The sequence below is a fragment of the Doryrhamphus excisus genome, linkage group LG3 (genome assembly GCF_037039965.1).
Source record: "Doryrhamphus excisus strain RoL-2023G ecotype Guam linkage group LG3, RoL_Dexc_Guam_v1.1, whole genome shotgun sequence".
Classification (NCBI taxonomy): domain Eukaryota; kingdom Metazoa; phylum Chordata; class Actinopteri; order Syngnathiformes; family Syngnathidae; genus Doryrhamphus; species Doryrhamphus excisus.
The window spans coordinates 1067604-1082600 of NC_136359.1; the positions used below are offsets into that span (position 1 = coordinate 1067604).

At 42.9% G+C, this 14997-nt stretch overlaps 1 protein-coding gene across 1 annotated transcript; it reads left to right on the plus strand.

The window, feature by feature from the left end:
• The first annotated feature begins 292 nt into the window (after window positions 1-292).
• Window positions 293-8388, plus strand: LOC131127909 (protein yippee-like 1). Its single transcript, XM_058070237.2, has 5 exons — window positions 293-813; window positions 3192-3479; window positions 4721-4764; window positions 4849-4957; window positions 5366-8388. Exons 2-5 carry the CDS (start codon window positions 3363-3365, stop codon window positions 5453-5455), a joined length of 360 nt encoding a protein of 119 aa, XP_057926220.1. The 5' UTR covers window positions 293-813; window positions 3192-3362; the 3' UTR covers window positions 5456-8388.
• The last annotated feature ends 6609 nt before the right edge of the window (window positions 8389-14997 follow it).

Below are 14997 nucleotides of genomic sequence, written 5' to 3' on the forward strand. Positions count from 1 at the left end.
TTTTAGCCATTTTCATCAGGGTTAATATTGGCAGACACTGAGTGCTATCATTCTAGGTTTTGCATGCTAACGTTAGCATTGTTTACATTATTAGCTGTTTTCATGTGTAGAAACTTAGCTCTATTAGCGTGTTAGTGTTAGCATTTTTGTATTCTCATAAGTATGAACATACGCAGACACCTAGCTCTACGATACTAGATTGTTAGCATGCTAGCCGAATAATGCTATGATGTGAAGGATGATACTTTTTAAAGAAAAAATAAGATAAAATTCAGACCTGTCTTGCGGTGGTTGACATCAGTTGTACAAAAAGTGTTTTAAACTGACGTAGTGTGGTTAAATCAGCGACGAAACGTTGTATTTATAGTTAATAGTCCGTGGTGCAAACAAAATGTCAGCAAGGTAACGTTTTGGGACGGAAAAAAAAACAACTTTTCCATGTTCCCAGCTTTCTCGCGGTAACCTGAAGGCAGCGTCGCTGTCACTGGCCGGCTGGGCCGTCAATCACAGCCAGCAGCAGCGCCCTCCCGCGTGCGGTGACGTTTCCGTGCCAAAGCAGGCGGGCCAGTGCGAGACGCACACAAAAGACACAACAAAAGCTCGCGTGGGGGGGCGGGGGGGGAACAAAATGCGAGCCGTCAGCGGCCGAACGCTTCGTCACTGACACGCGAACGCACGCATGGGCCAGAACCGGACTCGAACGCGCTGACGTCGCTGCCAAGAAGAAGAAGAAGAAGAAGACGAGGAAGAAGGAGGAGGAGGATTGTTAGTGATCTCTGCAGGCTGTCGTCCTTCCAGCTCAACACTGTTCAGGTGCGTGGCAACACTTTTTTACGTGACAAAACAACCGCCTTGTCGTGTTGTCGCGGGGGATTCACGACCCTCAGGTGGGCTCGGATAAAACAAAGCACATGACAACAACAGCAGACGGCGCGTGCAGCTGTCAATCACAGCCGAGCCGTTCTTGTTGTTGTTTTGTTGCTCTTCTTCTTTGTCGGGTGAAAAAGTTTTTGTCAGTTTGTAGCTTAACAAAAAAACAACAAGTTTTCTTGTTTTGTGTCGCGAGGGCAGCCAGGCTTTTGTTTGCACTTCCTGTTGGTTCGCGCGCACACACGCGCACACACTGCGGACACGTTGTGTCTCTTTCTCACCTGTGTACCCCAACAAAGGACCCATTTGAACCGATAAAAACACTTTTATTGTCGTTTTAGTCGCGGGGGAAACTTTTAATAGCGATGACAAGGCCATATTTTGTGTTTTTATATTTTCTACACGGACGATAGTTCCAGAAAAGTACAAGCAGTTGTTGACTCTCCGGCGCCCCTGCTGGTCGAAACCGGGAACTCCCATTTGAACTCCTCTGCTTCCAATTAATGTTCAATAAGTTGGCGTGTTGTTTATCGATCACCGCTGATGATGATGATGATGACAACGGTGCTTAACGAGCTAATTAGATGAGACGCCGACCCTGTTGCTCTTAGGCTGTGTGTGTACGCGCGCGCGTGCTCGCAATGCTTCCTGTTCTTTTGTTTAGCTGGCCTTCCTGCTGCACGTTGTGTGTGTTGTTGACTTTTTAGTGTTTTGTTGTACTTTTTAAACTCCACACGTTGGTGGGTAAGGGGGTGGGGGGCGGGTGGGGGGGGTAAACGACAAAATTCGTGACGATGTGTTTCAGTTGTGTTGTGGCGTCTTTTGTCTCCCAACGTGCTTTTGTGTTCAGCCAGAAAAGGGGGGAACAGCGCCCCCTGTGGCCAGACTGGCTCCTATCAATAACAAAAGAGCCTATGACGCGCATAGTCCCGCCCACGCGTGTTTGATTGGCAGCACGTTGGTGACGCTGCAGTCCAGGAGCTTGATGATGTCATCTTTTTTTATTTGAAGGCTTTTGGCAAACATAATTTGCTTTGTAATAACTTTTTATCATGAATTGGTTTTATTTTTGTTCTTTATCTGTGAAGTATTTTTTATGGGCGTGGATATTCCACAAAAGGTGCCGAATGCTATTTTTAGCGCTGACATGAGCAGGAATGTGATTGGCTGTCCTGACACAGAGGTCAAGTGACGATGATGATGATTTAGTGGCTGTGTTTGTTTTGTGATGTTTGCTGGTGTTGTTTGCCTTGGCGGAGGTAGCGTTTAGCGTGCCGACGTCTCGCCCAAGGAAGCTCCAGTACCTTACTTGCGATCATGCTAATGGCTAAGTGCGTAAGGACACTTCCTGTTCACTATTTTGAACATCATTCAATTAGAAAAGTAAGAATTATGATAAAGTCATGAAATTAGAATATTATTATGCAATTTTGCTATTTTGTGATGAATTTTTATATATATTTTTAATTTTATTAAAATAAAAAAAATAAATTGTATTTATTGTATTTAAAATGTATATTGTCATCAACTCAATACAATTCATTTAAAATAACATTTATATGTATAAGTTATTGAAATTATATAAAATATAGAACATAAATGTAATAAAATTAAAAATATATATTTTTAATATTTTTATAAATCATAGTATTTTTTTATTATATTTAAGTTATTTTGTAATTATTTTATTGTAAAAAATAGGAATTATGATAAAGTCACGAAATTAGAATATTATTATGCACTTTTGCTATTTTGTGATGAATTTTTATATATATATATTTAATTCTTATTAAAATTTAAAAAAAGTGTTTTTAGTCTTAATTATTGTATTTAAAATGTATAGTCATCAACTCAATACCATTCATTTAAATTAACATTTATATGTATGATAATTTATTGAAATTATATAAAATATAGAACATAAATTGAATAAATATTAAAAATAAAATGTTTATATTTTTATAAATTATTTTATATTTAAGTTATTTATAATTAATGTATTGAGTTACATTTTTAGTTCATATAATCCAATGACTCTTTAACGTAATTATTAGTATTGTTAAACAAATACATGCAATCGATTGATTAATCCATGTGATGATTAATCCGTATGATTTATGAGATGAAATATGTTGAAAGCGATCCGTATAAAATTTGACTTGACTTGAAAGTTTGACTTGTCCCAGCGCACCTAAAGGCATCATGGCTAATGAATAGTAGTTGCCGCGTGGTCATGGCGGCGATGCGGAGCCTCTTGATGATGATGATGATGACATCATAACAAAGCCTCCTCACCGTGTCCTTCTCCCCCCTCCCCCCAGGTGTGACTTTTCTCCCGTGGCGTCCGTGTGGAGCTGCCACACGCCCACTCCACTACAACGACGGCTTTTGCTTGCATCTTCCAGTGTTTCTTCTGTCAGCAAGTCCAGCAGAGCTGCAACGCGTCCGGCGCCGGCCCCGACGGCGCCAGCGAGGAGCCCCGCCCCACGGACATGGTGAAGATGACCAAGTCCAAGACCTTCCAGGCCTACCTGCCCAGCTGCCACCGCACCTACAGCTGCATCCACTGCCGGGCTCACCTGGCCAACCACGACGAGCTCATCTCCAAGGTAAACACGCCGGCGCCGCAGGAATGCCGCAGAACACGCTCGCTAGCGTTAGCCCGTGTCACTTCCTTCCTTCCAACCCGTACGACCTGCTTTTAACATCCTCAAAAACAAGCCTGGGAAGCCTCTTCTAGGTCCTGTTTGTCAGACAGTGTTTGAGGGGAATGTTTGGGAACGTTTGGGAACGTTTGGGAACGCTGGTGCAAGTGGACAAAGAAGCTAAGCCCCGTTCCTGGCCTTAATGACCATTTCACATGGCATGGACACGTTTGTCATGGACAGTTCTCACTGCTTTTCAAGTGTAAAAAGAAGTGAAACATGGGAAATGTGATTTTAAATATAAATGATAAAATGTAAAAAAATAAAATAAAATCAAAATGTCAATAAAAATCAGACATCTAAAAATTATTTGAATTAGCAATTTCAGTGCTTTTCAAGTGTAAAAAGAAGTGAAACGTGAAATGATTTTAAATATAAATGGTAAAATGTAAAATAAAAAAATATTCTATATATAAAAATGTCAATAAAAATCATTTGAATTAGCAAATTTCAGTGCTTTTAGAGTGTAAAAAGAAGTGAAACGTGAAATTTTAAATATAAATGGTAAAATAAAAAAATATTCTATATATAAAAATGTCAATAAAAATCATACATTCACAAATTGTTAGAATTAGCAAGTTTCACTGCAATAAAAGTGTAAAAAGAAGTGAACCAACCTATAAAGGTGAAATTAAATTTTAAATGTTTTAAAATGTACATTTAAGAAAAATGTAATAATAAAAAATCATACATATACAAATTATTTAAATTAGCAAATTTCAGTGCTGTACAAGTGTAAAAAGAAGTTCAACAATTGATATTAAAAATATTTTTAAAAAAGTTCATGTATATTTTATAGAATTGTATATAAAAAAATATTTCTAGAATATGATTCATATAAATGCCATTACTGTAGTTCAACACAAAACTAAATGTCCAAATTGCTAAAATGTAAAGTAAAATGAAAGTAATAAAAATTAATGTATAAATTAATAAAAAAATATATTTTATGCAGCTTTAAATTGACAAGTGTGTGTGTGTGTGTGTGTGTTAGGAGATGATCCGTGTGATGCTGACACACAAGAACGCTAAGCGCTAAGCTAGCTAAGCTGATGAGCTAAGTTAAGGCCGTGCGTGCGGCCATCTTGGCTAAGCGTCATGTTGACACAGGAAGTCCATCACTTTGTCTTTTTTTTGTCTTTCAGTCATTTCAAGGCAGCCAAGGCAGAGCCTATCTCTTTAATTCCGTGTAAGTACACACACACACACACACACACACACACACCATGGGCGTCATCAAGTTGATTGACAGTTTGACCCGTGTGGCGTTCAGGGTGAACGTGGGCTGCGGGCCGGCGGAGGAGCGGGTTCTCCTCACGGGCTTGCACGCCGTGGCCGACATCTACTGTGAAAACTGTAAAACCACGCTGGGCTGGAAATACGTGAGTACTTCCTCCTTCACTAAGTACACTGCACTAAGTACACTGCACTGAGTCTAAGTACACTGCCTGTGAAATGTTGCAGTTGTCATATTTATTTTTGATTTAATTATTGGATTTTTGGAAATTTTTATTTGCAATTTAAATGTTTGATTAAATAGTAATATTTTGTATTCTAAATTAATATTTTTATATAAAATATTTTAAATAAAAATTAAAAAATATTTAGTTTATATTAAATATTTTTTACTGCAATGTTGTAACTTAAATACTGCATTTGCTATATTTCTATTTTTATTTTATTTTGATTGTAGTAATTATTTTCAAAATAATAGTATAATATTTACATTTTAGCATGACTGCTAACTAGCTAAGCTAGGCTAAGCTAACTAGCGCTGGCGTGTGTTCCAGGAGCACGCCTTCGAGAGCAGTCAGAAGTACAAGGAGGGGAAGTTCATCATCGAGCTGGCTCACATGATCAAGGACAACGGATGGGAATGACGACCTTGGAGCCCCGAGCTCCGCCCCCGGACCCCCCGCCCCCTCTCTCCACTTCCCTGCTCCCATGAGCCCCGCCCAGCCACTCCACTCCACATCACGTGCACGCTCTTCACGGAGGAGTCTGACACATCCAATGGCGGAGGCGGAGCTTCTGGGTTTGACTCCGCCCCCCCCCCAATGGATGTATAGCGTCATGGCAACCGGCGCCCTCAAGGAGGGACTGGACGCGTTTTCTTTACTGGACGACTTCTTACATTAGCGGCGGTGGGCTAGCCGGCTAAACAGTTAGCGCTAGCTTATTTTTTTTGTTATTTGCTTGACGCGTATTTTCTTTTGCTAGCGTCCAAATGCGTGGAAGTGGGCGGGGCCAGCCGTCTTTTATGGAGATAATGTAGCAGCATCCAAGCGGAAAATGATTTTATTTGCGATGTGTCGGGTTTTTTTTGTCTTTGGTGTGAGATTACTTCCGCCCGCCCCCCTGCCCCCCGCCCCAGTTTGTCACGACAACCCGCACATAGACATACGTAACATACGGAATATGGATATATACACAGAGATATAAGAGTAGTACCAGTGTTTGATGCCGGTGTGGCTGGTTCCATTTAGCAGCATCCTGGGTAAGAAAAGGTATGATTGCAGGCCCATAAAAGACTATGATTGCAGGCCCATAAAGAGGTTAGTACACATACAAATATTTATCTCTTTGCTGACGTGCACGTGCCACCGTATGCATGTCAATTAGCACGCGCGCGGCAGCAGACGCCTGTTTTTGCACTTTGCAGAGGCTGCTGGTTGTCGGCTTGGAGGCCAAGGGCGGCCGCCCAGCCCCCAACTTACAGAAAAATGAGCTTTATCATCTTTACTTTTATTTCAAGTCTTTTAGCCTTGAATTGGCATCCGTTGTGCAGTGCATAACTCCGCCCCTCCGTGAAATAAAGCAGCTCGTCCACCTCAGCTCGGGGGCCAGAGGCAGCCGCCCAGCCCCCGAACATTAATAAATTAGCTGTATTTTTATTTGCTCCATCATACTTGTCTGCGACTTTTGGCCCCCAAGCGGCAGTGGTAAGGCTCATGCCTCTCTGGTTGGAGGTCAAAGGTGGCCGCCCAGCCCCAACATAAAAAAAATGCCGGTTATTGTCGCCGCATTATTTCTAATTTTATTACTTTCATCGTTTTTTGTCGATGTCTCTTTGGTGTCTGTTGTGCAGCGCATAACTTTGCCCCTTCATGAAATAACGAGGCTCGTCCACCTCAGCTCGGAGCCCAGAGGCGGCCGCCCAGCCCCTAACATTAAAAAAAATGCTAGTCATTGTCACTTTCATCGTTTTTCGTCGATGTCTCTTTGGTGTCTGTTGTGCAATGCATAACTTTGCCCCTTCATGAAATAACAAGGCTCGTCCACCTCTGCTTGGAGCCCAGAGGCGGCCGCCCAGCCCCCAGTGTAAAAAAAATGCTGGTCATTATCGCTTTATTTTTACTACTTTAATTGTTTTTCCAAACGTGTGTTTTGGCCTCCAAGCGGCGTCCGTTGTGCACGGCATAACAAGGCTCCTCCACCCCATCTTGGAGGCCAAAGGCGGCCGCCCAGCCCCTCGACGTTAAAAACTGCCGGCCATGTCTTCTTTCACTGCACTTTATCATCTCGTCTTATTTGTTACTGAGCTTTATCACGTTTGCGTATTTTGGCCTCCAAGTTGCGTACCTCTTTTTGGCGTCCGGCGCATAACTCCGCCCCCTCCATCCATGAACTAAACAAGGCTCCCCGAGAGGCGGGGCGAGAGAGTGATGGATGACTTTGCCGGTCAAGGTCAGTCCGGTCACGCCACGATTTGATTCTACTTGAACGCCAAACCAGACGTTAGCTTCTGTTTCGACGTTAGCGTGCGTCCTCTTGGAGGTTTTTTTTACGTGTATTTCTACCCGTACATCCCCAACTTGAAGCACTTTTGTTGTGCGTGTGCGTGTGTGATCACACACAGGAAGTGAATGTTTGGCATGTCACCTGTTAGCTTAGCCGCTTAGCTTGTTCATTTAGCGCGAGCGCAGACATCACAGGCGAGCTGGAATCTGCCGTGTGTCACCAGGGGGGGCGGGGCCGAGAGTCAGCAGCTCCTCTATTGACCCCCCCCCCTCCTCCTCCGGCAGCCATATTGGAAGTCCTTTAGCTTTTGTGGCTCACTTGATTGTATTTCCGGTCTCAACTTTCTCTGCTGGTTTTGACTGAAAGTTTGCTTGTTTGTTGATTGTATTTTATTCCTGTTAATTTATTAGCATCTTGGCCTTAGCGCAATCAGGGCTCCTCCCTTTTTTAAAGGTAAACACACGCTGGGTTTTGTTTTTTTTTTTACCTCGCATCCGCAAAAAAAAAAAAAATCACGGGACACAAAGTGTTTGTTTTGTTCACCTCGGCGTCCCGGAGCCGCAGCTTTCCTACCGGAAACGTCACAACTCAACTTCTTTGTCTTCTCGTGGACGTTAGTGGACGTTGTTTCCCGCGTACATCCACGCCAAAAAAAACGAGAGAGAGGCGCCCCCGCAAGGCATGCTGGGAGTTTGGTCCCCGCCTCCATCGGACACCGAAAAAAAAAAAAAAAAAAAAGGAAGGCACCGTTTTGTCCAATACCAAAATCCAAAAACATGACGCCTTTAGTGTGGAATGTTTCCCAGCTGACAACTTGTTTACTTTGGTGATGTCATGTGACTGGCGAGCAGGGGACTGTTACTACAGCATGTTGTATTTATATAATGGCTATTATTATTATTATTATTATTATTACTATTATTATTTGTGCCTGTCTGATTTCTTTTCTCCTTGGGATATGTTACGATGATGCTTTTTCTTTGGCTTTGCATTCTGCCTCAGTAGTATCATGTCACGCGTACCTTTTTCACTCATGTCAGCTGTCTGATATCACAATAAATTTTCAATGCCAGTCCTGCTCGTTAATTATTTATCCGCACGTCGCTTGTTGCTAGGCAGAATTCAGTCATCCCAATTTTAAAACAAGCGTGTATTTCTGCATTTATGTTGTAGTCGCTGCTCTGTAGGAAATATGAAATGTATAAAACAAAAACGGCACCTGGTGGGGCAGTGCCCCTAAAGGGAACTTTTTGTCCTATTTGGTTAGGCTAGCTTTTGATTTTTTTTTTTTCGTTTCTCAAACTTTTTTTTTTGGTATGTCTTCCTAAAGGGTTTCCCGACTGCTTGTTGCTAGGCAGAATTCAATCAACGGATGCAGACGATCATTTATCCACAGTCATTATACAATGGAATTACTGTGCTGGTAGGGCAGTGCCCCATTTATTTTATTTTGAAGTGAGTGTCTTGATTCTTGGATGACTTTTTGTGCTGATTTGCAGTCTGCTAGCCGGCTAACCAGTTAGCATTGCTAGCGTTTGCTTTGAATTGGCGTCATTGCTGGATTGTGTGTCAACATTTTGGGTTTTTGCAATGGAATCGTAATGTATAAGACCGAAAAGCAGCGCCCGGTGGGGCAGTGCCCCATAGCAGGATCACCAACACCATGATTTTTGTTTTAAAGCGTTTTAAAACATTTAAAACATTGTTAGCTGACCAGCTAGCCAGTTAATAGTTAGCATTGACGACCCATGTTGTTGCGCTAGCATTTGTTTTCAATTCGCGTCGTGGTTGGACGCGTCTCGACATTTTTTGTTACAGCGGAAACCCGGAGCTTGGTGGGGCAGTGCCCCTAGCAGGAGCCATTAGTTTTTAAGCTAGTCTCGTGATTCTTGGATGACGTTTTGCACTAATGGCAGTCGGCTAGCCAAATAACCAGTTAGCGTTAACTTCCTATGGTGTTGTGCTAGCTTTTGTTTTCAATTTGGACGCGTCTCGATATTTTTTGATGCAGTGGGAACCCGGAGCTTGGTGGGGCAGTGCCCCCAGCAGGAACTCCAATGCCATGATTAGTTTTTTTTAAGCCACTCTCGTGATTCTTGGACGACTTTTTGTGCTAATGGCAGTCAGCTAGCCAACTAACCCGTTAGTGTTCACGTCCTACTATGGAGTTGCGCTAGCATTTGTTTTAAATTTTCGTCATGGTTGGATGCGTCGCGACATTTTTTGTTACAGCGGAAACCCGGAGCTTGGTGGGGCAGTGCCCCTAGCAGGAACTATCAGTTTTTAAGCTAGTCTCGTGATTCTTGGACGACGTTTTGCGCTAATGGCAGTCGGCTAGCCAAATAACCAGTTAGCGTTGACTTCCTATGGTGTTGTGCTAGCTTTTGTTTACAATTTCCGTCATGGTTGGACGCGTCTCGACATTTTTTGTTGCAGTGGGAACCCGGAGCTTGGTGGGGCAGTGCCCCTAGCAGGAGCCATTAGTTTTTAAGCTAGTTTCGTGATTCTTGGACGACTTTTTGCGCTAATGGCAGTCGGCTAGCCAAATAACCAGTTAGCGTTAACTTCCTATGGTGTTGTGCTAGCTTTTGTTTTCAATTTGGACGCGTCTCGATATTTTTTGATGCAGTGGGAACCCGGAGCTTGGTGGGGCAGTGCCCCTAGCAGGAACTCCAATGCCATGATTATTTTTTTTTAAGCCACTCTCGTGATTCTTGGACGACTTTTTGTGCTAATGGCAGTCAGCTAGCCAACTAACCCGTTAGTGTTCACGTCCTACTATGGAGTTGCGCTAGCATTTGTTTTAAATTTTCGTCATGGTTTGGATGCGTCTCGACATTTTTTGTTACAGCGGAAACCCGGAGCTTGGTGGGGCAGTGCCCCTAGCAGGAGCCATTAGTTTTTAAGCTAGTCTCGTGATTCTTGGACGACGTTTTGCGCTAATGGCAGTCGGCTAGCCAAATAACCAGTTAGCGTTGACTTCCTATGGTGTTGTGCTAGCTTTTGTTTACAATTTCCGTCATGGTTGGACGCGTCTCGACATTTTTTGTTGCAGTGGGAACCCGCAGCTTGGTGGGGCAGTGCCCCTAGCAGGAACTCCAATGCCAAGATTAGTTTTATTTTCAAGCCACTCGATGCTCTGGCAACACGTCAACACCCCCCCCCCCCCCCATCTTCACTGAGAGGCCGAAACTGCTGCTATTTCAGACTCCTGACGCGTCATCAGAGAGCGGGGCAGGCTAGCACTCATCCCCAGAGCAGTGAGTCACATCTGTGTGTGTTGGGGGGGGGGTGAGGGGGGGTTCTAGCGGTGCCGCAGTGTTTACTCCCAGCATCGGCGGTGGAGCCCAAGCGGTGCAAAGACACAACATGTCATCAATATTTATTTCCCGCCTACTGTGGCCTCAGCTGTGCTCAGCTAAGCACACACTCGTATATGAAATATGGGAAATATTAGGATGTATTCATATCTATACATTGACATATGAATTAATAATAGTCATCATTTCCATCATCACTGAGACGGGAAAGCAAGCAGACTGTGTTGTTTTCATTCTGGCTCTGCAGTGACGTCATCTCCATTCACTCTGCCCCCCCCCCATAGCTCAGCATCCACTGTCACCATGGCGACAGCGCTGCATCACTCGACCACGCTCGACCTCCTGCTGGGCCGAGCGGGCGCCCGCCAATGAACCAATGAGAGCGCAGGAAGCTGATGTCATTGTCAACAACAATTCATGATGGACATTAACTTGCTTTTTTTATTATTATTATTATTATAATACCATTAATTATTATTATGACTTATTTGACCATAAATGGACGTCTTGCTTCCGACTACATCTCCACTACTAACACATACCTCATGTACTGTAGTACACCACATACTACTGTATATACTTACACAATCGCCACGCCTACAAATAACAATAATAATAATAAATACACGGAAATATCAATTGGTAAAAACATATTTTGGGGGAAATATATGTACTGTATATTTTTGGTAATTGACTACATACGTATGTGTGGTATATTTTTGGGAAGTCATGTCAATTTTGAAAAATATATATATTTTTTAATTTATTTTATTAATTTTTATTTATTTACTTATTTTTATTAGTTTTAAATTTGTAATTAATTTAATTAATTAGTTTAATTTTAAGTTTTTTTTTCATTTCCCATGATGGTGATTGTTTTTCTCCTGTACAAATACAGGAAAAAAGTTAAAATAATTAAATGTAAAATATGTACAAATATATGGAAAAATATTAAAATGAAAATGTTTTAATTTTAAATCATAAAAACAAAAATTATTTAAATCAAAAAATAAATTATTAATAATTTATATAATTGTATTATTATTTATTAAATTGTATTTAATAATCATCCAATATAATTCCCCCAAAAGCGAAAGCGGGTTTACGAGCGGTCTTGGTAAATAGTTGCAGCCGGGCTGACCATGTGATGCTCAATGCTGCCTTTGATTGGTCCTCGGCGGCTCCTACAATAAACGTCTTGTTCGTAGACGCGGCACACAAGCGTTCATGTCGGCCGCTTGAAAAAACAAAAAAGGGGTGCTTTGCTTTTGGCATTCGTTCCCGGCGCTCCTCTTCTCTGTCGAAGGGAGATATTTCCCTAGCAAGCACCACTCGATGTCAGAAAACGCCTTGGAATGTATCTTAGCCAACAAAACGCTAATCACGTCCGACCGTCGGCCGCTTAGCAACAACTTGTGTCCAGTTACGGCTAACAAGTCGCTCCTCTGTGTCAGGGCTGAATTATTCATCCAATCAGAGGCTCCGGTGTCCCACGTGGTGGCCGGCAATGGCGCACGTGTTGCTGGCCGCTTTGGAATCAGACTTGCTGGAGGCGTGGCCACCTCAGATGCTGATTGGTCCACGCTATCGCAAGCGCAGAGCTGATTGGTTAACTTCCTCTACGCTACGATGCTACATCCCTCTACTTCCTGTACGCTACGATGATACATCCCTCTACTTCCTGTACGCTACGATGATACATCCCTCTACTTCCTGTACGCTACGATGCTACATCCCTCTACTTCCTGTACGCTACGATGCTACATTCCTCTACTTCCTGTACGCTACGATGCTACATTCCTCTACTTCCTGTATGCTACGATGATACATCCCTCTACGCTACGATGCTACATCCCTCTACTTCCTGTACGCTATGATGCTACATCCCTCTAATACTTGCTATGATGCTACATTCCTCCATGCTACAATGCTACATTCCTCTACTTCCTGTATGCTATGATGCTACATTCCTGTACGCTACAATGCTACATTCCCCCATGCTACAATGCTACATCCCTCTACTTCCTGTACGCTATGATGCTACATCCCTCTACTACTTGCTATGATGCTACATTCCTCCATGCTACATTCCTCTACTTCCTGTATGCTATGATGCTACATTCCTGTACGCTACAATGCTACATTCCCCCATGCTACAATGCTAGATTCCTCTACTTCCTGTACGCTATGATGCTACATCCCTCTACTTCCTGTACGCTATGATGCTACATCCCTCTACTTCCTGTACGCTATGATGCTACATCCCTCTACTACTTGCTATGATGCTACATTCCTCTACTTCCTGTATGCTATGATGCTACATTCCTGTACGCTACAATGCTACATTCCCCCATGCTACAATGCTACATTCCTCTACTTCCTGTACGCTATGATGCTACATCCCTCTACTACTTGCTATGATGCTACATTCCTCCTTGCTACAATGCTACATTCCTCTACTTCCTGTATGCTATGATGCTACATTCCTGTACGCTACAATGCTACATCCCTCTACTTCCTGTACGCTATGATGCTACATCCCTCTACTACTTGCTATGATGCTACATTCCTCCATGCTACATTTCTCTACTTCCTGTATGCTATGATGCTACATTCCTGTACGCTACAATGCTACATTCCCCCATGCTACAATGCTAGATTCCTCTACTTCCTGTACGCTATGATGCTACATCCCTCTACTTCCTGTACGCTATGATGCTACATCCCTCTACTTCCTGTACGCTATGATGCTACATCCCTCTACTACTTGCTATGATGCTACATTCCTCTACTTCCTGTATGCTATGATGCTACATTCCTGTACGCTACAATGCTACATTCCCCCATGCTACAATGCTACATTCCTCTACTTCCTGTACGCTATGATGCTACATCCCTCTACTACTTGCTATGATGCTACATTCCTCCATGCTACAATGCTACATTCCTCTACTTCCTGTATGCTATGATGCTACATTCCTGCACGCTACAATGCTACATTCCCCCATGCTACAATGCTAGATTCCTCTACTTCCTGTACACTATGATGCTACATCCCTCTACTACTTGCTATGATGCTACATTCCTCCTTGCTACAATGCTACATTCCTCTACTTCCTGTATGCTATGATGCTACATTCCTGTACGCTACAATGCTATATTCCCCCATGCTACAATGCTAGATTCCTCTACTTCCTGTACGCTATGATGCTACATCCCTCTACTTCCTGTACGCTATGATGCTACATCCCTCTACTTCCTGTACGCTATGATGCTACATCCCTCTACTTCCTGTACGCTATGATGCTACATCCCTCTACTTCCTGTACGCTATGATGCTACATCCCTCTACTACTTGCTATGATGCTACATTCCTCCATGCTACAATGCTACATTCCTCTACTTACTGTATGCTATGATGCTACATTCCTGTACGCTACAATGCTACATTCCCCCATGCTACAATGCTACATCCCTCTACTTCCTGTACGCTATGATGCTACATCCCTCTACTACTTGCTATGATGCTACATTCCTCCATGCTACAATGCTACATTCCTCTACTTCCTGTATGCTATGATGCTACATTCCTGTACGCTACAATGCTACATTCCCCCATGCTACAATGCTACATTCCTCTACTACTTGCTATGATGCTACATTCCTCCATGCTACAATGCTACATTCCTCTACTTCCTGTATGCTATGATGCTACATTCCTGTACGCTACAATGCTACATTCCCCCATGCTACAATGCTACATTCCTCTACTTCCTGTACGCTATGATGCTACATCCCTCTACTACTTGCTATGATGCTACATTCCTCCATGCTACAATGCTACATTCCTCTACTTCCTGTATGCTATGATGCTACATTCCTGTACGCTACAATGCTACATTCCCCCATGCTACAATGCTAGATTCCTCTACTTCCTGTACACTATGATGCTACATCCCTCTACTACTTGCTATGATGCTACATTCCTCCTTGCTACAATGCTACATTCCTCTACTTCCTGTATGCTATGATGCTACATTCCTGTACGCTACAATGCTACATTCCCCCATGCTACAATGCTACATTCCTCTACTTCCTGTACGCTATGATGCTACAATGCTACATTCCTCTACTTCCTGTACGCTACAATGCTACATTCCTGTACGCTACAATGCTACATTCCCCCATGCTACAATGCTACATAGACAAGCCCTTTTGCCCCATGACTTTTACTAAATAAGACCGTTAGGACCCTGATAAACTCTTACTTCCTGCTGGCTCTTCGGACTCTTCCCCACCACCAAGTAACATGTAAACACTTCCTGTTAGCCATTGCTAACAAGGTCAACACAGCAGCATAG

Coding starts and splice junctions, on each gene's coding strand:
- LOC131127909 (XM_058070237.2), top strand. CDS start 3,363: ATGGTGAAGATGACCAAGTCCAAGACCTTCCAGGCCTACCTGCCCAGC. Junction 3,480..4,720: donor ACGACGAGCTCATCTCCAAG/GTAAACACGCCG, acceptor TTTGTCTTTCAG/TCATTTCAAGGCAGCCAAGG. Junction 4,765..4,848: donor GCCTATCTCTTTAATTCCGT/GTAAGTACACAC, acceptor TGTGGCGTTCAG/GGTGAACGTGGGCTGCGGGC.